The sequence below is a fragment of the Strongylocentrotus purpuratus genome, unplaced genomic scaffold (assembly GCF_000002235.5).
Source record: "Strongylocentrotus purpuratus isolate Spur 01 unplaced genomic scaffold, Spur_5.0 spur5_scaffold_1, whole genome shotgun sequence".
Taxonomy (NCBI): Eukaryota; Metazoa; Echinodermata; class Echinoidea; order Camarodonta; family Strongylocentrotidae; genus Strongylocentrotus; species Strongylocentrotus purpuratus.
This window is the reverse complement of record NW_022145594.1, coordinates 27,233,785-27,261,064: the sequence shown is the minus strand read 5'-3', so window position 1 is coordinate 27,261,064 and position 27,280 is coordinate 27,233,785. Positions and strand designations below refer to the sequence as shown.

The following is a 27,280-nucleotide window of genomic DNA, read 5'->3' as shown; positions in this document are numbered from 1 at the left end:
GTTTTTAACAGTGTTAGTATAAACAATTTGCCCACAAAATGTCTGCTTACCTTTGTGATTCCTTCTTGCGATGTAGGTGTTCACTAGATATTCCAAATAATATGTGATATAAAGGAGATTTTCTATTGTAAATCCTGATATTTCCTAAGTGTAACAAATTTGCGTCCACGCCCTATCGCGAGCGAGTAAGTAAGTCAAAGTGATGAGTATAGGTCTTGGTTTAGGAACGAGGTCAGTGAGAAAGGTAGGGAGCATAGAAAAGAAGTGCCTATGATAGAAGTTGAGTGTTTAAAAGCATTGCATGTTGTTTGTATGTTTGTTGCTAAGGGGATACTGATTATGATACATCAAACAGTGATGATCGAACTTTGTCTGACTATTTAGCCATTAGTGTGTTTCTAGCGCCCTCTATCATTGTAAACCTTATTTCTCATTTTGCAGATTGATATAAAGGTGTTACATGTTAAATTGATCTGGAATAATAGGGGTAAGAGCAGTGTTTAGGGTTAGACCAGGAGATCATTGGAGTTTGTTTGGAAGTAAGGAAAGTATGGAAGATAGATATTTGGATTGGAGTGGTTGAGGAAAGTTGTATTTGATGCAGATATAAAGAGATTTATAGTTTCCAGAATTGATCAATGTTTCTGGCCTTGGGATATATTGATATTTAAAAGGAGAGATATTTTGTCTTTGTTCCATTGTTATGATATTGTTAGTTTCATTATTCATTCTATAATATGTGCTTACTTTAAAAAGGGGAAACCAGGATAGCCTATTTAAGTTCATGTTATTAGGATATTTGCATTGTCTTAATATTACTAGATACAAATTAAAGGTATAGTTTATTGAACAAGAATTAAGTAGTGATATGGAGGTCACATGATAAAGTTATTAAACCTAGCTTGGTGTGTTGGTTTATCCAAATTTGCAAATGTGTTGCTTTATATGAGTTTTATATTGACTGTTATTTGTTTAAGTATTTGGGTCAGGTATTTACCTGTGTTAATGTTAAAGGGATAGTTTAGTTCTGTTTTTAGACCGCAAGTGCCTTCAAAGTGCATGGTTATTGCTTCTATTCTTATCTATGACATTTCTAGTGACCTTTTAGAACCTAAAATTGCTATGAAGGTAATTTTAGACCCCAAAATGTGTGAAATTTAGCCAATACGATCATACCGATTCAGCTCCACTTAAAAACAAAATACAGTGACCGTTATTTAACTAATTAATTAACAATAACAATACATGAGCCGGCTGGTTTTGCGTAATATAACGAACACGAAAAAGCCAGCAAAAAAGTCAACATTGGCATTGGCTGAAATACAACGTAGAAGGCGCTATTTTGTTTCATCAACACCTGATTCAAATTATTGAATATTCGTGGTGGTACACAAATATTAGAAATTGTTATATTTCTGGACATTTTAGCCGTTTCTGAACCGATTTCGATCAAACAAAGATGATTTTGTCATTTAAATTGTATGTTCTTTCGAATTTGACACTCAGTTTTTTATTATCTCACCAAAAAATAGTATGTGCAGCGCCCTCTGCAACAGAACTCAACTATCCCTTTCAGAGTTTCAGTTACATTGTACGGTGGCAATTGGTTTTTAAAGGGAAAATTTACTCGTTATATATTTGATAAAATGACATGTTTTGGGGAATGCATGATCTCCATGATTATCAGCATTATTATGTGATATGTAATGTGTCAGTTCCTGGTTACTATATTAGTACTAATAAAGAGACTCTTTGCTTGTCCCTCTCACAGGATCTGTCTGTCTGTCATTGATCTCCATATCTCGACAACCTCACATACGTGTCATTTATGATTCTACTGAGTAAGAGAATATAGAAGGTTGATCTGGAGCTGTCATATCTTATAACATTTCATTTTCTTAGTTATTGATGATGGAATAGATTTTTTTCATACAGGGTTTGTATAAATCACATTTGCTACTATAATATTAAGGGTGCTTGATTTTGTTTTAGCATAAAGATAATTGGAAGGGTACCTCGAGAGAAATGTCACAGAGTTGCCAATTTGTGTTAGATTGATATCATCTTTAGAAAAGTCATATTATTCTTAATTTTAATCGTTTTTTTTTGTGCTAAACCTTTCACTCAAACCAACATTATCAAGGGGAGGGGTCCCTTTAAGATGAATCAATTTTTTTTTTTCAAAGATTTTGCAGAGACTTGCCTGTTTCACAAGCAGCAAAAAGGTAATAAATTAGATGTATTGCAATAAGGTTAATGTGAGAAAGGTTTAGATTCCTAGGGTATTTATACATTTTAATATTAAAATAACTACTATCTACTATAATTGCAGTCTATTTTGGTTGTTATGCTTATACACATGAATGACATCGGTATTGTTGCAAAATATAAACTAGATAAAAAAACAAAACGAAACAAACAAGTCCAGAACAAAACGAACAAAAAATAAATAACTAAATCGACCATCTCAAATGATTGTCTGGATATTGAAAGGTATTTAAACTTCTCAACGGCAAATAATTCTTACTGATATGTCATTTTCTGGATGATTTACTGTTTTGTTTATCTCAAATTACCGCATTTTCTTTCATTGATTGCAAACCGTCATCGACCAGATGCATTTCGTGTTTGCATTTGAAATGACTACTCTCTCTCTCTCTGTCTTTCTTTTTCTTCCTCTATCACTCGATCTATCTTTCTGTGTAACAGAATAACACTGCAATCTCAAAATGGTTAAGCAAAAAAAGAAAAAAGAAAGACAAAAATTAACCCAACGAGTTTGTAATATTTGACATGGACGTGAAGGTACACAAAGGTAAATTTTCGAAGCGAAGGGGGAGGGTGGGGATGATTTTCTTTCTGCCCCTATTCTTTTTAGTAAGGTAAAGCGAGAGAGAGAGAGAGAGAGAGAGAGAGAAAGGGGGGGGGGTAAGTATTTTATGATATAATCTAATATGTATAAAATAAAATATGTTACAGAAGCAAACAACCTCCCCCTCCCCCCAAAAAAACACAACAATAGCAAGCAAACACATAAACAAAAAATGATTAAACATTCAAGAAGCGATTTGCCCTGAAAGGAGGTGATGATTACCCAGACTTGTTTTTTTCCTTCCACCCGTCTACCCCTCCCCTGCCCTCCCCTCCCCCTTCCCCTGCCCTCCCCTGCCCTCCCCTGCCCTCCCCTGTCCTCCCCTGCCCTCCCCTCCCCCTCCCCCTTCCCTAGCCTGCCCTCGCCTGCCCTCCCCTGTCCTGCCCTCCCCTGCCCTCCCCTGCCCTCCCCTGCCCTGCCCCCCCCCCTCCCCCTGCCCTCCCCTGCCCTCCCCTGCCCTCCCCCGCCTCGGGATGCCATGACTGTTGGTTTTTAGTAAATTCCGAGTTCATGGTATCTCTTCTATTGCAGGGAATAATTTATTCGATAGATCTATTTCATTTCTGACTGCCGATTTGAAGTTAGTTTTGTAATGAATATACAGACTACTTTATTTTTACGATCTTATTCTTTAGTGGAGTGGAGGTTGACTTGTATTGCAGCTTTGTGTACCGATCTTACTGATTGATTATACTCCTTAGCATATAAAACAAGCTACAATAAGCTTGGAATAGTAGAATTGTAAACAGGTTACGTTGGGTTCTTGATTATGTGCATGACAATCAAACCTTTCTGATTATCATAATAATCAAAACACCATATGGAATAGAGTTGTAAACAGGTAACCTTAGGTTCTTGATTAGTGCACGGCAATCAAACCTTTCTGATTATCATAATAATTAAAACACCGCATGGAATAGAATCGTAAACAGGTAACCTTAGGTTCTTGATTAGTGCACGGCAATCAAACCTTTCTGATTATTATAATAATTAAAACACCATATGGTATAGAATCGTAAACACCTTAGTTTCTTGATAATGTGCATAACGATAAAAACTTCATGATTATAATGATACTAAAACACCTTTGTTTTACAAACTTTTTAAGTGCTCTTAAATTATTTTTTTAGAGATAAATGAGGTAAAAGTAATTATAGTTGTACAGGTTAAGGCACAGAGAAATTCAAGTCCATTGAATTGAAAGAGTGTATAAGCAGGCTAATTAGGTAATGAGAGTATTATGGAAAGCATATTATCTAGGTACTCTAAAATGCAAAGACTCTCCGGAGTGATACATTTTGCACAATATAAATTTTAGTTATGTTGTGACAAATTGTTGGACACCAGTGGTGGATCCAGGGGGGGGGGAGAGGCCTGAGCGAATTATCAGCCGGCACGATTTTCAAAATTAGTGCTCGCTAGGCTAAAGCTAGGGTAATAATAAATGCGCCTCGTAATACATTTTCTAGATAGACGGCGCTATAGAAATGCCTATAATTATTATTATTATTACAGAATTTGATGTTGGCTGTAAATTGGACATAGTAACTTTAAACTATAAAGCTTAGTTTGCTGGAAAAGTCGATGTATGTTTTTCTTTTTGTGTTCGCCCTTTCTTTACTTGTTTTTTACATGTTACATGTTAACTTAGTTTCCTTTCTTTATACAGCGTCGTATCTGAATCACGTTCACTTAAAGTATGAGTTTTAACACGGTGGAGTATCATCTCGTTCACACGGTATCCTTTGTGTGACCCTACGTGCTATTTCTAACGAGGACGGGGTGTCACCGCGTTCACAAGCTTAACTATTTGCCCTCTACTGCGTCGTGTCTAAACGGGGCCCACAGAAGGTGTCGTTTTTAACATGGTGGTGTATCCTCCCGTTCACACGGCATTATTTCTCTGGCTCTCCTTTCTTGTGCTGAACAGGGCGGGTGTCCCAGCGCTCGTGAGCTAACCTTGCCACAGATATTGTTGCCGATGATGCAACGATTGTGGTGAGAGTTTTCGTTACGGTAGTCGGGCACGGTGGATTATCCCCACGGCCACATTCAGGGTTTCTAGTGGTTGTTGTTGTACGCGCTTCCGTGTACATTTTTGCAGTAGACATAGTGGTAGGTGTGCCACCTGTTGAACCATTTGTGGTTAATACCTCTGTCGTAGCTGTTAAAGACGTCGATGTCGTATAAATTAATGCAGTTGTAGATGTATCAGTTGTGGTTGTTGTATCTGTCGTAGACGGTACTGTTGTAGTAGTGGATGGCATTGTGGTAGAAATGGTTGTCAACGTTGTTGTGTACACTGAAGTTGATTCAGGCGTTGTTGGAGCAGCAGTAGTAGTGGTCGACCATCTTGTTGTTGCAGGTAAAGTTGTAGGTAGGTGACGTGTTGTTGTGACAAGTAAAGTTGTAGGTGTGCGACGTGTTACTGATGTTGTAGCATTGTCAGTAGTTATTGTTTTTGTTGTTGTAGGTGGTGGTGGCGGCGGCTTACCCTCTTCGGAAGAACTGCCACTGTCGTCGCCACTATCGCTGCTACTGTCGTCGCCATTATTGCTGCCACTGTAGCTACTACTATCACTGCCACTATTGCTACTACTATCGCTACCACTATCGATGCCACTATCGCTGCAACTGCTAGCATCCCGATTTTTCTTTTGTTGGAAGGGTACTTCCTCAATATTACCTGGATATAATTAAAAATGAATGATAAAAAACATGTGCGCAAGGAATTTCGAGAAATTAACTTGAGGAAGATTTGAATTGCTTAATTATTAGAAATCATGATTGTACGGAAAATATTTAGTTTATTGAACTGTTTGCAAATTTCAAAATATGTCGCACAAGGCTTCTAAAATTTCCAATACGACTTTTTTTAATTTTTTTTTTTAAGTCTTAATTTAAGCGACTGTGTTACGTTTTTGTTTTAAATGTTGATGTAAGTTTGTACGTGTAGGTTTCTTTATATGATTGTATAATTTGGGAGCTCACGTTACCATCGAGATACCAAAAGTGCATTGATTTTTTGTTCGATATACACAGAAATGTCTTCTCAATGACTTTTTAAATATTCTGTGTATATTATGTCTTCCAAAATCCAAGATTTATTTTAGTGATTATTGCTATTCTGAAACAATTGAAACAGCTTGCGCGACAGAGTGTTAGGTATTAACCCGTTAATTACTGAATTCTCTTATTCCCATAGGCTTTCATACAGGAGCCACCAGGTTCCTGTAGGCAATGGGTTTAGACTGAGCTGCTGCGAATGATTAGAAGCAAATAAACAGATCAATTCCAAATAGTTCTGTATATATATATATATATATATATTAATATTATTAGTATTATACTTATAATTGCCCTTGATGTGCTGAGAAAATGTTTTTAAAGCTTTTTTGTAAACGTTAACTATTATTATTATTAACTGGAGCATGTCAATCATGGCTGTCATCATCTGCTCCGTGATGTCTCGGTTTTTACTTGCACGTCCACCGTTTTATTGTAAATAATAGACTTCATGCACTGCCACTATGCCAACACGTTGCACGGACATCCCAGTTTAGCTGTATGATAGCTGTCATCGGGATTACATCTACAAGTAACAAGTAACACGTAACAAATGGATGGAAATGTGGTTTATAATACCTCCAAAACTAGTCAACTCCATACAAAAACAAAATGTTTCAAACATGAGATGATTAATGTATTTTTGAAATACCTTGTTTTGCTGCTACCAATACAACGATAAAACAGGTCAAAAGTAGGAAAGTTGTAAACTTAACGAGCGCCATCTACGTCAGGTGATAGAAAAGGAAAAACGAAGAAAAAAAAATGAACAAATTCAACATGACCTTCCACATTAAGAAATATTTGATGTCGTGTTAAATGGTTCATTGATCACGAATAATATTTGCTTATTTTAAAAAAAGAAAAAAATAATAAAACAAACAGAGAAACACACACACACACGCACACACACACACACATTATAACATATGGATATGTCCTTTTTTTTCGTAAGATCAAGATTAGTCTTCCAATTATTTGTCCATAAATATTTTAAGTATTTCACAGAAATAGTAGTGGCACGATTAGAAATAATTGCTCGAACATAAACTTGACCACTAGGGGGGCGTTTAACCAAACTTGTCATCAGTGACAAATGATAGTTTTTCAGTCAAGTCATTGAATCCCTGCTTCTGATTGGTTATCAGCAGATTTGTCACTGATTTTTGTCATTTGTCATTGAATAAAGGCTTAGTTTGTAAAACAGGCCCCAGATCTAGTTTATAATGGAACCACTGAAAAAAAAGTGTAAATTTTCCTGTCATCTCAAATCTTTTTTTTCACCAGACCCTTCTACTTCTAATACAGTCATCGTTCTTCTCTTATTCGTGATTATCGTTGATGGCGTCATAAAGGTTTGTCTTAAATGTATTCTGCAAGTAGTAAGAAACCATGCACAAGCAGCAAGGCCCGGACTAGTCCATAATCTGGCCTATTTAATTTCCATCTCCACCACACCAGCGCTATTATAAGTCTTCCTACTTACTTGCTACCAGCCGATGATGGCGTGATCATTAAATTAGGACGCCCGGCTGGCTGGGCTGGTGAGCATAATTATAAGTTTGATGATAATTACGCCATATTCGACGGCTTGAATCAAGTGTGTAGGACCGGGCAGATTGTGGACTAGCCCTGGGCCTTTTTCACAGATTGATGATAACTATACAGAGATTGGTCCTGGCGATTTAAGGAACGAAGCGACGCCCGACCTATCTGTCAGTCATTCCATCCTCGATCTTAACATAAAACTGGAAAGAAGCAGGCCGGATGGATAACATGATTGGCGGATGCGAACATTAGGGACTTTTAGATTTGCGTGGACTGAAACGTGTGACGTCCATTCAAGGCAGTGCATTAAAAGGACGTCGATGGTAGCAATCCCCATTGTCTTCGTGCGCATCTAAAAGTCCCTATTCTGACTAGCTCCACGTCTTCCGGAATCAGCCTCACACAACACTGCCTCTACAGTCTTTTATTCTACATCTATCAAACAAACGGAAAGTCTAAAGAAAAAGGTCGAGATAGACGATGAAATAGAATACATTGATTTTAAATAGATATGGATCATGGTACGCATATAAATGCGTTCAAAGTAACAAAATAGGGCATGTTAACACAATGATAGTGCCTCTTTGTAACCAAGTGGGAGTTTTAAGGTGAATTTGACCAACCTGGTTCGAGTGGGACAGACTATGGGCGAATACTGTTCTGTTTTTCAAGCTAAAAACAAATGGAATATACGTACGCCATGTTGTGACCAACTGAAACCAAGTTGGCCAAACTGTGTGACTTGAAGGGGAGACGCCACTTGCTATTGTTATATGATGCGTCGGGTCCATATTATTTTGCTGAAAACACTTTCGAAGAGCATAAAAATGGCAGTCTGTGTCGCAGTGTTGTCCCCACATTATTCCCGTGAAGTGCAGAGGCAGATGTAAAGTAGTAGTAGAATATTTGATTTCAAACAAAATGTTGAACATTTTCTTTCTCCCCCCCCCTTCTCTCTCTCTCTCTCTCTCTCTCTCTTTCCTTCCTGATATCTTATTCTTATTTCACCCAACGCAATTCAATGCTTTCACCTGAATCTTGATGTTCGTAAATTAAATGATGTCAACGTTCTGTTTAATCATTTCCATTGAACGTAGTTTACTCTTATAAATATTAGCACGACACTTACTTAAAAGTGGGGTTTGCTAAAACCTTGCCATTACAAATTAGCAAGTTGAAGTCGAAGCATTGTGTCCTAATGAAGATCAAGTTAGTTTTATTCTCTCTTTATATCACGTTATTTTTCTTTCTCTTTACCAAATTAAAATTTTAAGCATTGTGTCCTAATGAAGATCAAGCTAGTTTTATTCGCTCTTTATATCACGTTATTTTTCTTTCTCTTTATCAAATTAAAAAATTTAAATTGTGATATTGTATTGATTTAATCTCAAGAAATGGTACACAATATATAGTTTATAAGCCCCTTTGTAAAGTGATCTCGTTTGATATACAAACCAATGATTTATATGGTTTATGATTGACATAAATAAACTGTTTTTATCACAACAATTACACACAATAGATACCTCATAAATATGCAAGGACTATATCGGTACTTTATCGATTTATATGAATTCATTTAATATGTCTGTAGTGATAATAATTATGATAATAATAATTATGATAAAAATAATGATAGTGATAATAATGATGATAATAATAATTATGATAAAAAATAATGATAGTGAAAATAATGATGATAATAATCATGATAAAAAATAATGATAGTGATAATAATAATACTAATAATACATATGGACATATCAACCGAATGAATTCAAAAAGATACCCCCACATCCTTCTCAACGGAAATGTACATGGCAAACGCCGAAGGGGAAGACCAGCTAAGAGATGGACAGACTGCATCAAGGCGGACTGCAAAAACAGACACGTTGACTCCCTGACTAAAGCCACTAGGCTAACAGAAGACAGGAAAATGTGGCAAGCCATAGTGAAACAGAAGCCATCATACATCCCAGTGATGGTGTGGACGGCTTAAGTCAAGTAAGTCAATAATACTTTGTATTCATTTTTGTCAAATAAAATATAAAAACTAATCAAGCCATATTTGTCAAATGCATATCAAAACTGATAAAGCCAACGAGACCAACATTAAGAAGAGCTCCATAAAACCGACCACTCAAGAAGCTAACATCCAACAGGCATACAAGGGCGACATTCTAACCTAGTGAGAATGAAAACAAATCAATTAAAGGCCCACTGCACTACTGGTAGCTACTTGTGCCCTCTATATATCAAACAATGCCTAATCGGTGACCATTGGTCCCCCATGATCCTCTTTTTCTTATGTTAACTGAGAGCTGAGTTGATGAGATAACCACCTGTCCAGTGACCTTGCAGAGTGGTCTAATCCCTCCTGTAAACTACGGCAGATAAGCTTTAACAAAATTCCTGACCGATATTGAATCCACACATATGTCTACAAAGTCGAAATACACATTTCTTAATCTTCAGACATGGATCCCTTCTTAATTGGTTTTATTTAATGAGCACTACAAATATTCCTTGTCTTTACTTATTACTCGACCGAATCAAAAACCAAGATCGACAGAAATAGTCATAATAGTAGTTTTGAAACCGTGTACAGTGTGCGTTAAAAAAGTATACCCGAGTTCGGAAGATCTATTTTTAAATGATATTACTTTTGAAACCATTAATTATATTTCATATCAAATGATTTCTAATACGCTGTTTCATGAACCTTAATTATTAAATCTGATGTACCCGATGGCTGAGCAGTATCCATATCAAAGAATATTGTCGAAATCTTTTTGGACCAAGACTGGGCTCAAGCAATGAATGTGAGCCAAATGCCTTTGCGCCCTTGATGCTAGTGGATCTTTGATTTGTCATGTGCTATTCGAGACAAATGCCTATCGAACGTTACACCTTTTGCATATGAATTGGTAAAATAGACAAGCTTGTTGTTCGTGGGTTTTAAGGCTGACCAATGTAAAAAAAAAAAAAAAAAATCATTTCTGCCTGGCTGTACTATTTTTTGAGTTGTTCATCATTGATGATTGGATGGCGCTGTTTCTTTTCCTCTTCTGTGGGTATCATGCAAGCAGAGAGATCACGGGAAAAAGAGTTGGTGGCTGTTTAAGTAATTGAAGGTTACCTTATGGATTAAAACAAGGTCTTTTTAAAGCTGAAATACCTTGGATCGCTTTCCACACTGGAAATACTGAAGCGTGAAGCATAAGTTAACTTTCAAAAGCTTTAACATGACCTATTCAATCACTGGCATGTCATAATAATGTTTTCCATCTCTGGTGAGTGCCCGTATCAGGTGCGAGTAGTGCCCTTTTTTCACCTCTGATAAATCAGATTTTTATTTTGACACGTGCTCTTTTTCTTTTTTTATAAAGTGTCCATTTAACTCTGGATTAGTGCTCCCTTTTCTTTTCACCATGTATTGTGCTCCTAATTTAAGGCGACTTATCACCAAAAATCGCTTGCATTTAAAGTTAATATATTTCCAGTACTTTTGGGATTGTTTTTGCTCTTCAATTAGATGTAATTTTTCGAGCTCGGATCACACAAATCTTTAAAGTTGTGTTCACTCGCTTCACTCGCTCGCAGATAAATATTCAAATCATCACATCCAACTGCAAAGTATAATGCTAAAGCAGTATATAGGACCATGTAAAGGGAGAAACAAACAATGAAATCATCCCTGATAATCAAATTACAATGTAGGGATATAAGGGCCTACCAATGTCTAAAAATGGTAAACTTTCGCTTTGAGGTGTCTCTTTGTAGGTGACCCTTTTTCCAGAAAAGGCCCTCGTTTTGCTGTCCCCCCTCCCCCCCCCCCCGTCACACACATAAAAAACAATTCGCCGCCCCTGGCTAAACTATACACTTATATAAAGATATGCTAATGTAATACGTAGATGGATCATTAATATTTCTTTCGATCAAAATAACAGTATTGTATTTCACGTGTCCGTATGTCGCATTAAATGGAAAAGCAATAACTCACTCTGAATAATTACGTCTATAGTTTCATATTTCGAGGACTTATAGAAGAGTAATAAACGTTGTTAGTTGCCACTTATGTCCATTGTTTCGAGTAAGATCTGCGAAGCTAAATACATTAGTCTTCTTGCCAAGGCAGAGAGCATGTTACAAGATGACACGAAAAGATCTTCTGAATTTATTGTCCATTATTTTCTTACGACATAGCGGTAAGTTGATCAACATTTTTAACTGCACCAGTTTTGTTTACGTAAGTATTTGGGTAGATAGTGTATTTGTACCATGGAATGCATTCCATGTATTATTCACCGCGTCTAACAATAAATGAATCTAAAGGCTTTCACACTGATGTTTGTCACATTTGTAACAGGAATTTCCAGCCTTAAAAGCAAACAACTTAAAGATAAAACACAAATATGGAAAGTTTGTAGGCCTACCAGATCGGACAAAAATATCCAAAGAAAGTTTAAAGCCTATATTTATAAGTTGTCATCACTATAATGTATGGGAACTCCGGATGGCTGAATCAATCATTTCCCTGATATGTATAGTGCCGGACCACTTTCCCATTTGTTTCAAAACACGAAATGACTAAAAATGAAGGCGAACCTAGAGCCCTATAAATTTATTATTATGCGCTATATAAAAATTGCTTTATTATTATTATTATTATAACCTATACTTCACAAATTAACCCGGTACCAAAAACTACACTTACATGATATTACATCTAAAGTTCACGGTAAGATCTATTCTTAAACCTATTCTAACACATATGAACTTATTCTGAAACATACCACTTCTTTGTAGGTTCCATAAGTATCTGCTGGGATGGATACGTGCGCAATATAAATGTAACTATTATTTTGAATGATTAAGTTCAACCGTATTCCTAATCCTATGGTCTCTGATAAGTATGAAGATATTTTACTGTAGCCGGTAGGAGAAACTGTTGGACCATCATATTGCTACCATATCGCCAAATTGATTTTGCCTCACCGGGGCCTCACGATATGTTTTTGTCCCGGTGAACGAAGGCGAAACAGCTTCACTTCGTTGGCATGCTGGTCGTGAGTTCACCTAAACATAACCCTAACCCTAACCCCCAACTGCAACATAACCATGTGCCTTCCATTGGTCAAATCCCCAACTTAATAGGAAGTATCACATCCTGGCCTAGTTCCAACTCTAAACCGCACTAAAACACATTTTCAATACTAACCATATAAGCAAAAAGGAAATGTCGCTTTCGCAGAAGCAATTAACTGTCTCTGAAGCAAGTATTGGATCACGTTCTTGTTATACTTATACTATCCTTACAGTTTGTGTCTCAACGGGACCCTACGATGTTCTCGTCCCGTCGAACAACGGCGAAACACCTTCACTTCGGTGTGAGTTCGTCTCCTCCGCCGCTACGTTCGACAGGCTGACGTGGACCAAAGATGGTATCGACAAATTCGTCCTCATCCGGGACTGCAGAGACACCCAGATCACGTCGTGCAACGTTTCGGTCACGTCTGCACCAGGGAAGTTTTCCGTGAGAGGCGATTTGGTATCGGGAGTCATTTTGCAGGTTAGCCGAGTGACGATGGAAGATGATGGGATCTACGAGTGCAAAGCAATTATTCTAAATGGTATTTCCATCACGCGGATCCGGCTAGCAGTTTTGAGTGAGTTTCCAATGCATGCTGTAATTTATTCTAACTTTTGAATTGCTGGCCCAATCAAATTTGAGCGGGTTTATACTGATATTTCATAAAGGCAAATGTCTATATATATATATATATATATATATGTATGCCCTGTTAGAAATATAAAATCGTAAAGTTTTATTAAATTAAAATATCATTTTTATCGACTTCATTCAAAAATATGAAGTCGTCTTCGAAGTTTAAGGAATCGGCCAATTGTTTCAATTAGTGTTACGGGTCTTGAACAAATGTGGCCCGTTACAGGTTATCATTTTTCTTAGGTTTATTGTTTACCAAAGCTGTGACCAAAGTTTGTATGATTTTGGTAATAAGATGCAATTGTTTTTGGTTTTTTTAAGTATGTGTGGGGGAGGGAAGGGTGTAAGAGAATTTGAGGTACATGTACTTCCATATCAATTTTATTCTATGCATGCTACGTCTGCCACGGAAATTAATCTACTTTCTCTCCCTCTCTCTCCCTCTCTGTCTCTCCCTCCCCCTCTCTCTCTCTCTCTCTCTCACACACACACACACACACACATACACACATAGTGCCATATTACTTAATTCAAACATGATTATTACAATTCGATGGCTTTATTGATTAAGTTGACGATTTCCAAAATGAATATTTGATTTCTTTCTAACCAGGACGTCCCACTGCTATCTCACTGCTGGATGTCGGTAAGAATTCATCTTTCAATGAAAGGAGCATAATGCATGTCGTGGGTGGTCACTACAACCGACTCAACTGTACTATTCCGTCGTCTAACCCATCGGCAACGATCGCCTGGTCCTTTGGTGACGTCAGAGTCATCGTTCGTGAACAGTCCAATCACAGCATTGCATCTGACGGCCCGCTGATGGCATCAACCAGGGCGATAGATATTTTCCCAACTGCAGAGGACGAAGGCAAAATAATATCCTGCACAGCAACCCATTATAGCCTATCAAATGCTCTACAGAAAAACATTACCCTCAATGTTGGACGTTAGTAAATTAGTAATATGAACCTATGCTTTCAGTTTCCGTTAAAGGCATTGTTTAACAATGCTAAATGTGATATACACGGCCCTACATATTATCAGTGTCTGTGATATGGTGTAATATTAAAGCCTTTAAAAAAATCGTGCTTCAAATTGATCACGAAGTGCCTCAAAAAAGCAAAAATCTTCGAGTGACCGGTTTTTCCATACTCGTTTTCCTCAATAGACTGTAGTGTTATGAAAACCTGTTTTCAAAATTTGTAATTCCAATCATAAATATCCTGATAATCAGACAGGCGATCGGCTTGTAAAAGTCATGGGGTTCCTGGCTGGCCTAAAGGTTTATAATTATCATTGCAGCATGAGCTAAATCCAGGATTTTGTTTCAGAATCTGAGACAACGTTACCGGATCCCTTTAAGAATACTGCAGACAATGAAGGCAAATTATTTCCCTCATTATAGCCTTTTAAATGCGCTACAGAAAAATGTGATCCTCATTAATGTTGGACGTAATTAGTACCTTAGTAATATTAATCATGATCCAATGCTTTCAGTTTCCGTCAAGAATACTACATGTAGTTTGAAATTATGCATATCGATGAATGCAACACAACGTTGATAATGACCTCCACCCTTATGTTTAATCGTAGATACTTGTTCTGCATGTATGTAGTAATATCTTAAATATTTAATGCAATGATTAAAGCCAGGGTAATTATGCTGCATTATTGTAGAGCGCTTAGAGACTTCTGATAAAGTAAGTGTTAGGCGCCATATAAGCAAATATAATTACATGTATTAGTATTCAAATCATGTATTGATGTAATCTAAATTGTCCGTGTTCCTAAATACAGACATTAAACTAGCCAAAACGTTTCCTTTTCTGAATTGTGATAGTGAAAATCATTTCTTCATTAGGACATGGCAGCTCTGAATTGGTAAAACGGGCTGCTAAACAATACACACCTCATTATAAATAGCATAATAATTATAATCTAGATACAATCTTAAAAGAAACGGTTTTAAAAGAACATATTTAATCATTGCCCATTGTTGATTCATTTCGAAATCGATCATCATAAATTATGTCAAAACAGGTTTACCAGAAAGCCCAAAAGATGCTGCCGTTGTTATTGCGTCAGTCACAACTAAGTCCTTCATCCTCACGTGGTCTCGTAGTTCCACAGGCGGAAATCCTCAAACTTACAACGTGGTTTACTGTAAAACTCTTGAACCCGATCAGTGCTCGGAGATTTCCGGAATCGGCACTACTCGTGTCAAGATCGATAATCTTCGGCCTCTTACGTTCTACAATGTCGAAGTTAAGAGCCATAATATGTTCGGCTTCAGTGAGGATAATGACATCGTTGAACAGTCAACAAAACGTAATTATTTGTTATTATCATTAATATTAGTATTACTATCATTGTTAATATTATCGCTATTATTATTAAGCAATAAAACGGTATGGAAATTAGTAGGCATTCCTTTAAATATACAATGTAAAATAATGCATTAGCGATGAAATGTCGTTTGATAAAGAATTATTGTTGACACATTATATCCTATAGCAACCTCTACTTAACCTAACCGTAAAGCAAGGGACAAATGTAATATGCGATTTGTGGATTAGCCCTTATCGAGAAAAAACGTTTTCTAAGTTCCGTGAAAGAATATTTCGTGAAGAATGTCGACACATATTATGATTATGTCACTATTTTTTAAAATCTTTTTACCTGTTTGGATAAAGTTATTTCTGAGTACTGAAAGTATAGATATACACATGTCTATTCATTATTGTTCTTATACGCTAAAATTGAAAGCAGCGACACATTTTCAAACAAATCGGAAAGGATGATTGCCAAAGTTTATTTATTTTATGATTCTTTGAAGGAAATTAACAATTGCATTTTCTCTTCTCTTTTTAGCCCCATCTCCAGCCGAACTGGGTATGTATTTAGAGTTGGAATATTTTAGTTTTACCCCAATTTATGGAATTATTTAAAAAATAATTTAAAAATAATAGATCAAGATAATAGTACACATTCTCAGATTTTATTGCATAAAAATTTGCCAATGTGTGTTTTGCGGGACTGCTAAAGCATGTGTATGCTACCATGCTTATCAACTAGGGGACTTACGCCCTCAAGTCATAAAAAAGGTCTTCTGTGTGCCCATTCCTTGAGTCATAATGCATGGCCGTCCAGAGGATTTTTTTATGTTGGGGACCGGGGTAAAATGCAATAAATTATTGAAAATTTATTGCATTTTCTGTTTTGTTTTTTTATTTATGGAAACTGCCCGCCTACCCTAGCCCCCGCTGCGTACAGTCATGGTTCAGTGACAAAGCAATGACCTCGTAACTGTGAGGCCCTAGGATCAAAACCGTGTCGATGTGCTATATTAGTGCCCATTTGTGGGGCATTAATCCTCATTACTATCATTTATGACTCAATGGCATAGGTCCCTTAGTTGATAAGCATAGTAGCATACACATGCTTTAGCAGTCACGCAAAACACACATTGGCAAATTGTTATTTAATAAAATCTGAGAATGTATACTATTATCTAGATCTATTATTTTTAAATTATTTTTTAAATAATTCCATAAATTGGGGTAAAAAAAATCGACCTTTATAAGCGACAGTGTAAATAACAACACATCGATGGTATAAGTAAATAAAATGTATGTTGACACTACATTCACTATTACATGTACCATTTATTCTTAAATCATCATTTGCATATTCAGAAATTGTAAGAAAGGTGAATCTTATATGAAATTTTAAATAAACGTGTTTAATTCAATCTTGTTTAGATTCGATACTGAATCTATTTTCTTTTATACTTAGACAATGTGAACCATTACGTCATGACATCCACTCCCCAAGTATCTATTCATTGCAATCAAAGTTTAATATACTACTCTTGAAAAGTTCCATTGTGATATTCATTGGACCTTTCAATTCAATTATGTCCACCCATTTTAGTTACGTACTTATTCTTCTTGTCCCTTCTTTTTCCGGGGGCGGGGGGCGTCCAATAATTATTGTTGTTGTTTGTCATGTTTTATTATATGTCACCATGCTAACTAATCTCATTCGTTGGCAGGCATCAGGTCGGTGTACAATCCGGGCGAAGGGAGAGTAGACATATCTCGACCAGACACCGCACTCGGCCCACTTCCCCTCGGACTCTGCTTTCAACTCGTCCTTACGTCCTCGGATAAATCGGTCGACCCTGGAGCGGAAGACAGTGACTGCGTAAGCGTTGATGAGAGCATCTTGATACCGCTCGGATGGTCGCCGAAAAATCTGGCACTAGTCAGTTACGGCAACAATGTCTATAGCAAATCCTCGAAGATTTTCGGTACCGCGAAAGGCAAGGATATTGTTGTACATTTAGCCTATATTATTCGAACAGTTTTCTTTATCCTTATTCTTGATATAATTCTTATTATTATTATTAGTTTCATGTTTATATTTATTATGATCATTAACATTATCATTATTATTATGATTATTGTCATTATTATGAATAAACTTGTTGTTATATGTAAGACAAAGGGAATTGGTAGATTGCTAATGCGTAGCTTTTTAAATTGTGCAAAGGGTTATAAAAACCCGGATTCTTAGCTTGTGCATTAACCACTAGACGCTTTGAGATTGTTCAAAATGTTTTTCCCGCGACAAAGGAATTAATTAATGAAGCCTAAAGATCTGTCATTCTGTCAATCAGTCACATTTGGGCCCCGTCTTACAAAGTCCTCCAATCAATCACAAGTTTGCAGTCTCCCATCTTTTATGTACATAGTTGCGATTGATATCAATTATTTGTATGACGGGGCCCAGGTGTCGCAAAAACCACTAGCGCCGTTCCATTCCCGACGGAGACATATTTTTTAACCCTTGCAAAGAACTGCAAAAGCGATGACAATTATATGGGCCTTTGATAACAAACAATTTAGATAAATTGTTGCTTCTTGTTGTGTGTTTTTTTTTTGTCGTTTTTTTGCTAAACACAATAAATATTGAGAAAAAAAATAACTTCTCCGAAAACCTCGAGTAAAAGGTTACGTCTTTGTTTCTTTTTCTCTCCTTTTTTGCAGGGAGAACTGGCCTCATTGTTGGGCTGATTGTAGTAGGATTAGTCGCCATTGCTGGTGGCATTATTCTTTACAAAATGAAGAAGAGTAAGAAAACCTAAAGATCATTCTTCCATTATTTTTTCTTCCGTATCATTTTAGCCACCAAAATCAAGATCGTTAATGATGTCAGGCATGCCGGGCAGAAGTATTAAATTATGAAAATTGCTTTTAATGGAAATGTTTATTACAAACAATTTGTCCTGCATGTATTGAACTGATAAGAAGTCTTTACCTGTTTATAATTGTTACACAGGCCTTATATGCCTGCGCCGGTTCAGTTAATTAAGATTAGTAAACACGGAGATCCATTAAAATACATAAGTCTGAAACATATATTTTGTGCCAAAGATTCCAAAGAGGTATTTATTAATATTCAGTGTCGAAGGTACACCGATAATAAATTCCCAGTGTGACAACTGGCATCTTGATTTCAAACAAACAATTCTTACAAAAACAGGTACATGCAAAGCTTTACAATATGTTGTACAGGTATACAATACATGATAGAAAAGGAGCAAAGTAAACTACAGTATACATTAGAAAACATATCAAGGAATAGAAGAAAAGTATAGATGTTCATATAAAGCACCAATGATAAAACACGAGTCGTTCGTCAATAAGCACTAAATACATCGATCAGGCGGAGAGCGTTGCCTGAACAACGACAGCAGTCCCAACTCTTGTCCCGAGGGAAATGGAAGTGGAACCATGGTGGAACCATGGTGAAACTCTGTTAAGAAACAAAATCAAGGCAGGTCTTAAAAAGCTGCGACATAGTAACTTCTGGGGGAAGTTACATCACACGTCTATCTGCCTTGAAGTCTAAACTTGCTCTCCTACTTAATCAATAATAATTCTCCCTTATATGGAACACAGTAATTCAACAAGAGTATTTATCGTCTTACAAGTAGTTATTGGGCTATCACTAAACTATCTAATCAAAAGTATTTTACAATGACTGAAATATCTATAAATAGGTCTGGCTTGTGAAAAGTAGTATCTTAATTCATACTTAGTCATAACCATCTTGTATCAAAAGTTAATGGATAAACACATGAAAATATAACAATGGTTTTCCAACGTAAGGAGAATCACACTAAACAGTATCGTACAATTCATTCAAATTGCATGAGGATCTTATGATCTCTCTATAAATTACTAGAATAAAACATGAATATACTTTTAGGAAGGTGAGTGTTCGCTTACCTGTTAAGAAACAAAATCAAGGCAGGTCTTAAAAAGCTGCGACATAGTAACTTCTGGGGGAAGTTACATCACACGTCTATCTGCCTTGAAGTCTAAACTTGCTCTCAACGAGAAAGCCAATCTTTCTTCCAAACCAGGCAAACAACCCCACTATTCCCTATTCCCAAGACAAAGGGGTACCAGTAAGTGTATCCACTGGTCATTCATTATTTATGTACTCTACGAATAAAGGAAGTGGTCTGGGTTTAAGACATAAACAAGGCCTATAGCATAGGGGTCTTTTTGTTCCCATCTCTTTGTTTCACCAGTAGCATATACCAGAGAGGTGATCTTAATAGAAACATAGTTTAAAGGTACACTTTAAATAGGGGTTCAACAATTTAAAGTAATATAAGCTTACTCAAAAATAGAAAATAGGTTGGTTTACTCAAAAATAGAATATACCTTGATAATAAACAGGGTCTGACATAATCTTTATAAATAATGAATATATGTATATTTGCTTGGTAAATACCTATAATGATAATGTTTTCATTTCACCTTCATCAACATGATCGATATGATTTTTGCAAAACTAATTGTAATAATTATGTAACGTGAATGTCGTCTACTGATATATTTTATGCTTGACTTAAAACGTTATAAATGCTAATATAGGACTCGGTAAATTATTTATTTTGGTATCGAAGATTACACTATACAGCGATGGTAAAACTTTACGAAGCAAACAAGAATTGGCGTCTGCATGTCAATTTAACACAGAGGCCATTCTCATGGGCGTTGAGAAAATAGTAATTATAATAATGATTTTGGTAATAGCAATAGAAATAAGTATAATACAAATAAGGAACATGAAAATACACGTACTACTATTTTTGTTAATCTAGGGAAGCCTAATCACATCGATGATTAACTTTCTGAAGGCCCTGCAACTATCACTAGCCCAGCAATCACCAGTTAGCCATTTTTTGTTGGTTGGAAAGTTTCTGGATTAATGTTTTGCCAAAGAATGATAATGCCGGGCAGGGATCCGAACCTTTAATCCTTGGGTTGAGGATCAAGTGAAAGAACCACGACACCCTAATAAAATAAAAGTTATTATATCCTGCATCAAAAATTTGTTGGCTTTTGATTGGTTGAGGGCTCGTCACATGACCAGAAATATTTGAACTATTTTTTAGAAAGTACTTTATGAGAGTACTATTTGGGATTACTATTTGGGAGTTGAAAAAAAAAGTATTTTTTTATTTTTGTTTATGCAGGATATAAAGCAAATATACCATGCCTTCTATTCGAGGTACTGGTTAAAACTATGGGCCTCGGTGACTCCAAAAGTACCATTTGCTGCGCCCCTCAGCAAATAGTACTCTTGCGCATAGTTTTAACCAGAACCTCTCAAAACAGTGTATATTTGTATATTAGATCATTCTTTTTTTGGTTTCAGGGCAAGGAAATAGGAAAGGTAAACGGTCAAAGATGCGGCTACCCCCTCAACCAAAGACAACCGGCAGTATGACTACTGATCTAGACAAAAGAGAGGTGGGTATTTATATTGGTATATTAACTCATAGCCTGCCATAAGGATGCATGCTCGCTATCGTTATACTGCTTTGTCCATGTGAGAGAGATATCGCTTAAGTGCCATGTGCGTGCAATGCAGCATTCGTAATAGCAGATATTGTTCATACTCATTGGACTGTGCTGTGTGTTTTGCACTCGCTATTCATAGAACCATGGCGTGTTTTGCACTCGCTATTCATAGAACCATGGCGTTAATCAGATTATCTCCAAAACAACCTGGCACAGGGGGATTTGGGGCTTGGCACAATAGGGATTAGCCCTGTGGCATGATAACAGTTAACATACCGCAAACCAAATATATAGTTATATGATCATTGCCTCCCTCCTTTTTCTAACATTTCTTTAGCAGGTGTTGATTCGACATGGACTTCTACGATCTGTTGAACATATTCACATCTTCACCGAGTTTTTGTTTAAGGGGTTTTATGTATCTATATATTAACGTAGAACATTTCTTTTACCATATAATTGAAATGCCAAATATTCACCAGTCTAATTACCCTTTTGGCTGTCAGACATGCCTTTCAGTTCACTACCAAGAGGTTGATGATGTCCCAGACGACTGTTACCAAACGAATGCCATGTACGGCATCCGCCATTCTTACGCAGAGGGCGCCACACAGGCTGCATCAGGTTCGGGTATGGCCGAAGATGGCAGCAGTTACAGCAGGAAGATCACCAAGACCAAGGCGGGGAACGAGATTGATAAATACGTTTACATCACCCCATGAAAACAAAGGCTGAGTGAGATGGTCTAGTTCGCAAATATCTGCTCTGTCCTTACTTGTACATTTCAGTTGGTGGCATTAAGGGCATTCAGAGGCAGGATAATTAGTGATATTTGAATATAATAATAATAACAATAATAATAATAATAATAATAATAATAACAATAATAATAATAATAATAATAATAATAATAATAATAATAATAATAATAATAATAATAAAATAATATTCATTTTTAAAGCACAATAACTATGTGGATATATTCTACTGCGCTGCAAGAGCTCGTAAATGCTGTACTATACATACTATATGAACAAGTGAGTTTTCAGTCTTGATTTAAAATTATCTAAAATATGTTGATTACTGAATCAAGATCAACATTATTTTTTTTTTCCAGGTGAAACCAGACTCTTACGTTCTGCGAGCGAACAACAGTGTAGTCAAAATATCGATATTTCCTATCCCACAATGTTCAAAGTGACGCAGCACTTTTACTAAGTCTTTCATTGCCGCACGCAAAATTAATACGTGGTCATACGACTTCGCTCTATTTTAGGGGTTAGCGCAATGCGGGTGTATCTGCGTGTGAACGTGTGCGAAACAAGTGAGATTCTGATCGCGATCCGAACCACACTTTTTGGAAGCGTGTGAATGCCCCCAATATATCTTTAATATTATACGGTTCGCCTCGGTTGTTAAAGTACCAACAAAAAATGAATAATAATGAAGTTTAGTCCAAGGACAAGAATAATATGTGACTGATACGCTCTGTAAAAACACGCATTCACACGCGCGCAACACACAATCACACACGCGCACAAACGTTCTCACATAACCATGCACATCCCCACAACTATACCCAAATACTGTAGGTTAGTTATTAGGTGGCTTTCGAGAAACTTTCCTTGGAAATTATTATAATAATAATAATAATATTGGATATCTATATAGCGCACAAATCCACCTTGCAATATGTTCAAAGCGCTCCATTATTACCCCGGATCACTGAACATCAAAATGTTTTGATCGTGGTATAGGTCTAGGATTGTTTTTTTTTCTTCATAATTGTACAGTTTTTAGTCGATATTTATTCTTCGATTTCTAAATATGAACCTTCGATATGCCATCAGTGCCAATTTGCTCGTTGCTCACACGTGCAAATCGGCCCTAAACAGTAAGCACCAATAGGCAATTTAGTACTATGCTCAAAACTAGTGCATAAATCTTTGTTAGGTGCCTCGTTTCAAATTATTTCATTCACCTGTAACAAATGATTGTATTCCAATAGTCAAAATGCGATTTTCATTTTAAGGTAGGACAAACCAAAAATGTTGTCCATCCTCGCATGTTGACAATTGAAATACAATTATTCGTAACAAATGAATTCAGTAATTTGTAACAATAGCAATTTAAAAAGTTCTATTCATTAACTTTGACTACATAAAGAAAATGGTCTATTGACGGGAGGATGCCTGTGCTTTGTAAGACTTTGTAAAATTGCTATGCAAAATAGCCCATTTATGGTCTTGGTTATAGCTCCATCATTTCCATAATAATAAATAAATAATAATAATAGCCTAATAGTCCACTCCGAAACGGAAATTCTTTTTGCCCAATTGATCGCGAGCCCGGCAGCCACTGAGCAGCGCCAGATCGACGTTGCTCTATCCCTTTTAACACAAGTACAGATGAGTCTTGCACTGAAAACAGTTGAATAATCTAATATCTTTTGGTAAATATATTGCATGGCAAATACAATGCGGCCTGTAAAGAAATAGTTAATGGGATATTTCAGAGACACTTATATAAAGTTCTAAAGGTAAAGAAGGGGAAATACACTTTTAGTGGGAGTAATGTTTGGGACTACCTATTTGCAGAGAAAACACACGCTCAATATTGCGAGGTCCATAACTCAAATAGGATTCAACCATGTCTTAAGAGAGGATGCCTCCGTACAATTTGATGTGGATTCATTCAAAAATGATGCTATCCCATATTTTTTCTTTTAAGCAGATGTTTCTGCATTTATTGATAAATCAAATATAAAACATTCAAATAACAATAACAGTATAAAATATAATTCATTTACAAAAAGAGTGACAACTGAAATACACACACATAGAAATGAATATTTTGTATATATATATATATATGTATATAATTGAAAACTTGAAATATGGAGGTAAGTTTATAACAGAATCAAGATAAATGCGGACTCCAACAACAACAAAAATCGAAATCCACTCCTCCTATGTATTAACATACTGATATGAAAAATGACACATCCATCGCTTCATCTCTTCGTATTATGTACATTATTCATTGTAATAAGTGTTTGGGAATATAATGTGTATCAAAACATTGCGTCTATATAATTAAATCTAGAATTATCATTGTTTTTGTTTCAGCGTTAGCTTATGAGCCAGAATTTAAAAGAGTACAATAAAGTTTACTTTTGCTTTTTTTATAAACAAATAACAACGTAAGACCTCTTTCTCTGCTTTACGTCCATTTGTTAAATTTTGTAAATTGATGCGATATTGATTAAGAGAAATAACAGGGAGAGAGGGGCGAGAGGTAGAGAAAGAGGAGGTAGAGAAAGAGGAGAGAGAGAGAGAGAGAGAGAAAGGGAAGGCAGGGAGAACGAGAAAATAATGAGACCAAAGAATAGGGAGATAGAGAGCAAGCATTGATACCCCTATTTTTATTTAAAAATAAAATGTCCGTGTTAATGCAAACCGCAAGGTTAGAGTGTGTCTTAATTTAGTTTTAGTTGGAATTTGGGCGGAGTTGTTCTATGACACATATTAACGATACATTTAATGTTAAAGGTATCCGATTGTTTTCTAATCTTTATTTATATAATAACTAAACAATATTCTACATTACAAACACGGAAGAGAGAGAGAGAGAGAGAGAGAGAGAGAAGGAGAGAGAGAGGGAGGGGGGAGAGGAGTAATTGGATGCCGATTCATCAGCACTGTTGAACTGCACATGCCCCGGCAATTTGTCCGTATATAGTCCATTTCCTATATGCATTAAAACGCAATTCCAAACTTTAGCCCTTTCACACTAGAATATACGTCTATCCCACTCCTTCCATATAAACCGAATTCCAAAATCAATTTCAACCCTAAACATTGCAAAATCAATTTCAACCCTAAACATTGCTTTGTATATTTTTGTTTTCATAGGTTTTTATTCTCTTCTCTCATAAAGAAAATTGTACATGATTTATAGTATTTATACCAAATTACAAAATAATCATCATATAGGCTTAAATAAATTTGCAAGTAAACTTTAACATTTCCATACAACGTTACAAATACATGTTCATATAAAATTTATTTGCAAATGAGGTTACACACGTTTCACTTATCTATAGAAAAACGAAAGTAACCAAACATTTCTCACTGGCACATGTAACGTAAGAAGTTTGTGAAGCACACAAGGTATTAGTGTGGAAGTGCAGTCTTATATCGGGGAAAGGTGGCATTGCTTAATACGGAATTAAACCCGAAGAATAGGTCGAGGCTCTGATGTATATTTTGAAAAGCTTGTAGCTTTGGCTAATTATTCTCACTCGACCTGTCCGATTTGTTTGCCCTCCGCTTGAGACATGAAGTCGTATCCACTAACGAATGAATGATGTGTTGATATAAGAACTTCATGGCTTATCTAGTATACATGTACATCATATCAAAATTGTTTTTAACTATCTATATCCAACACAAATAATCTCCCCGTGCCGCATTGTATTTACCATGGGATAGATACACCAATGGCTTCAAGATTATTCATCTATGTCCAGTGCAAGATCAACACCGGTGTTAAAAGGGTTGTCGTGGAACTATTAAAGACATGAAATTGCTCATTGTGCAAAGCCATCTTGTGCACTTAGAAATGCTTCCTTTAATTGGTGCATACTATTTTGCGTATAATTACAAGTGCGGAAACGAGCGATCGTGCAGAGACGAGAAGAAAGCAACCAAAGTGAATAAGAAGTCTGGAATATTTGAGAAACACTTCAAGAACTCTTAGGCATTAACTTTAGTAATCATGCTTATCTATAGAAGCGGAGCTATACTCATAATGCCCCTTACACACGATACACCGTTAGACTTCGCTAATTTCTTCCGCAAATCATTTTAAAGAAGACATGAGTGCGTGTACAGTCTTTTTAAAGACAATTTTTGTTGTAACTGTTCATTAACTAGTTATTATTAGTTTTATCAAACGTGCAATTCCGCAAAAAGTAAGATTACCTGATAAGGATTAAAAAAAATTTCATCAAAATGGCCAGGCAGTGATTATGCCAATTAAATGTTATACGGTAATTAGGATGACTCTGTCAAAACAGACATGACAGGGTTTAAGTGCTAATTACTAAATAACAGCATGCTGAAATAAGTGCTTCCTTTAATAATCCTACATGACATCTTTGTTGGCTCCTTTTTTACCATTCGTCAGTGAAACCAATTTCGAATGACAGTATTACAAAGCAATCAATACACTTGACGAGCAATAAGAGTTTAGGACCTACCCCGCAGTAGTTTAAAGGTGAAATAGGCAGCAGAGAGGAGGAAGGGAGAGAGACGGGGATAAGAGAGAGAGAAAGAGGAGAGAGAGAACAACAAGATTGGGAAAGAAAGATCGAGAGAGAGAGAGAGAAGAGTAAAAAGGGGAGAAAGATCCCAAATGAGGTAAGAGAAAGACTTCATAGAGATCGAGACGAAAGAAAGATCGAGAGAAAGGGGAGTAGGGGCGAAAGATATAAAAAAAAAAAAAAAAAAAAAAAAAAAAGGGGGGGGGAGAGAGGCAGAGAGACTGATCGAGAATAAGTGAGAATGTGACAGAGATAGAGAAAGAGGAGAAAGGGAGAAAGAGAATACTTGTTTCTTTTTGCCATGCTTCCTTAGGTTTTAACATTTTCAATCCCCCCCCCCCCCCGTCGTCCTCCGTCTGCCTACTGGCTAGAATATTAGGCGTGGGAATGTAAAGGGGTATTTTTCCGCGTCACCATTGAAATTTTTTAATTACCCCCAAACACCTTCCGGGAGAATATATACGATAATGTGTTTCATTTACAAATATTGTTTCAAGGTGCAGGGAATCAGTGGTGATAAGATGAAAAGAATTATTGATATTGAAATAAATAATCACGTTATATGACAGTCTTGACAGACACGTAGAGGTGTCGTGCTCTAGTGGATACATCGTGTGAAGGTGGATCACATTCGAGTCCCGTGGAACTAATGTTCTTTGGCAAGACATTAATCTACATTTTCAACTCTCCACCCAGGTGTCAAATGGGTACAGGTAGAAAGAAATTTCTTGAATGCTTTGAGCACTCAAAACGGTATCCTAGCAGAGCCGGGGTAACAATAAAGCGCCTTGTGAGCACATTGCGTTGATTATATATTCATATAAATTTTCATTATCATTATTATT

The 27,280-nt window shown here is 36.3% G+C and overlaps 2 protein-coding genes and 2 long non-coding RNA genes across 4 annotated transcripts; 2 read left to right on the top strand and 2 right to left on the bottom strand.

Moving 5' to 3' along the window:
• Positions 1-4,767: 4,767 nt before the first annotated feature.
• Positions 4,768-5,139, bottom strand: LOC105444931 (integumentary mucin C.1-like). Its single transcript, XM_011679820.2, has one exon. It carries the CDS (start codon positions 5,137-5,139, stop codon positions 4,768-4,770), a length of 372 nt encoding a protein of 123 aa, XP_011678122.2.
• A 10-nt stretch (positions 5,140-5,149) lies between these two features.
• On the top strand, positions 5,150-14,243 carry LOC105442103. Its single transcript, XM_030978657.1, has 5 exons — positions 5,150-5,253; positions 5,346-5,508; positions 6,078-6,105; positions 12,811-13,158; positions 13,831-14,243. Exons 1-5 carry the CDS (start codon positions 5,150-5,152, stop codon positions 14,172-14,174), a joined length of 987 nt encoding a protein of 328 aa, XP_030834517.1. The 3' UTR covers positions 14,175-14,243.
• Positions 14,244-15,400: 1,157 nt separating this feature from the next.
• LOC115921013 lies at positions 15,401-17,338 on the top strand. The gene is made up of 3 exons (XR_004062676.1): positions 15,401-15,551; positions 16,095-16,115; positions 17,278-17,338. It is a non-coding gene; the product is annotated as an uncharacterized LOC115921013 (long non-coding RNA).
• A 1,310-nt stretch (positions 17,339-18,648) lies between these two features.
• Positions 18,649-19,947, bottom strand: LOC115921012. The gene is made up of 2 exons (XR_004062675.1): positions 19,520-19,947; positions 18,649-19,041 (listed from the first exon to the last, which is right to left on the bottom strand). It is a non-coding gene; the product is annotated as an uncharacterized LOC115921012 (long non-coding RNA).
• Between the last annotated feature and the right edge of the window lie 7,333 nt (positions 19,948-27,280).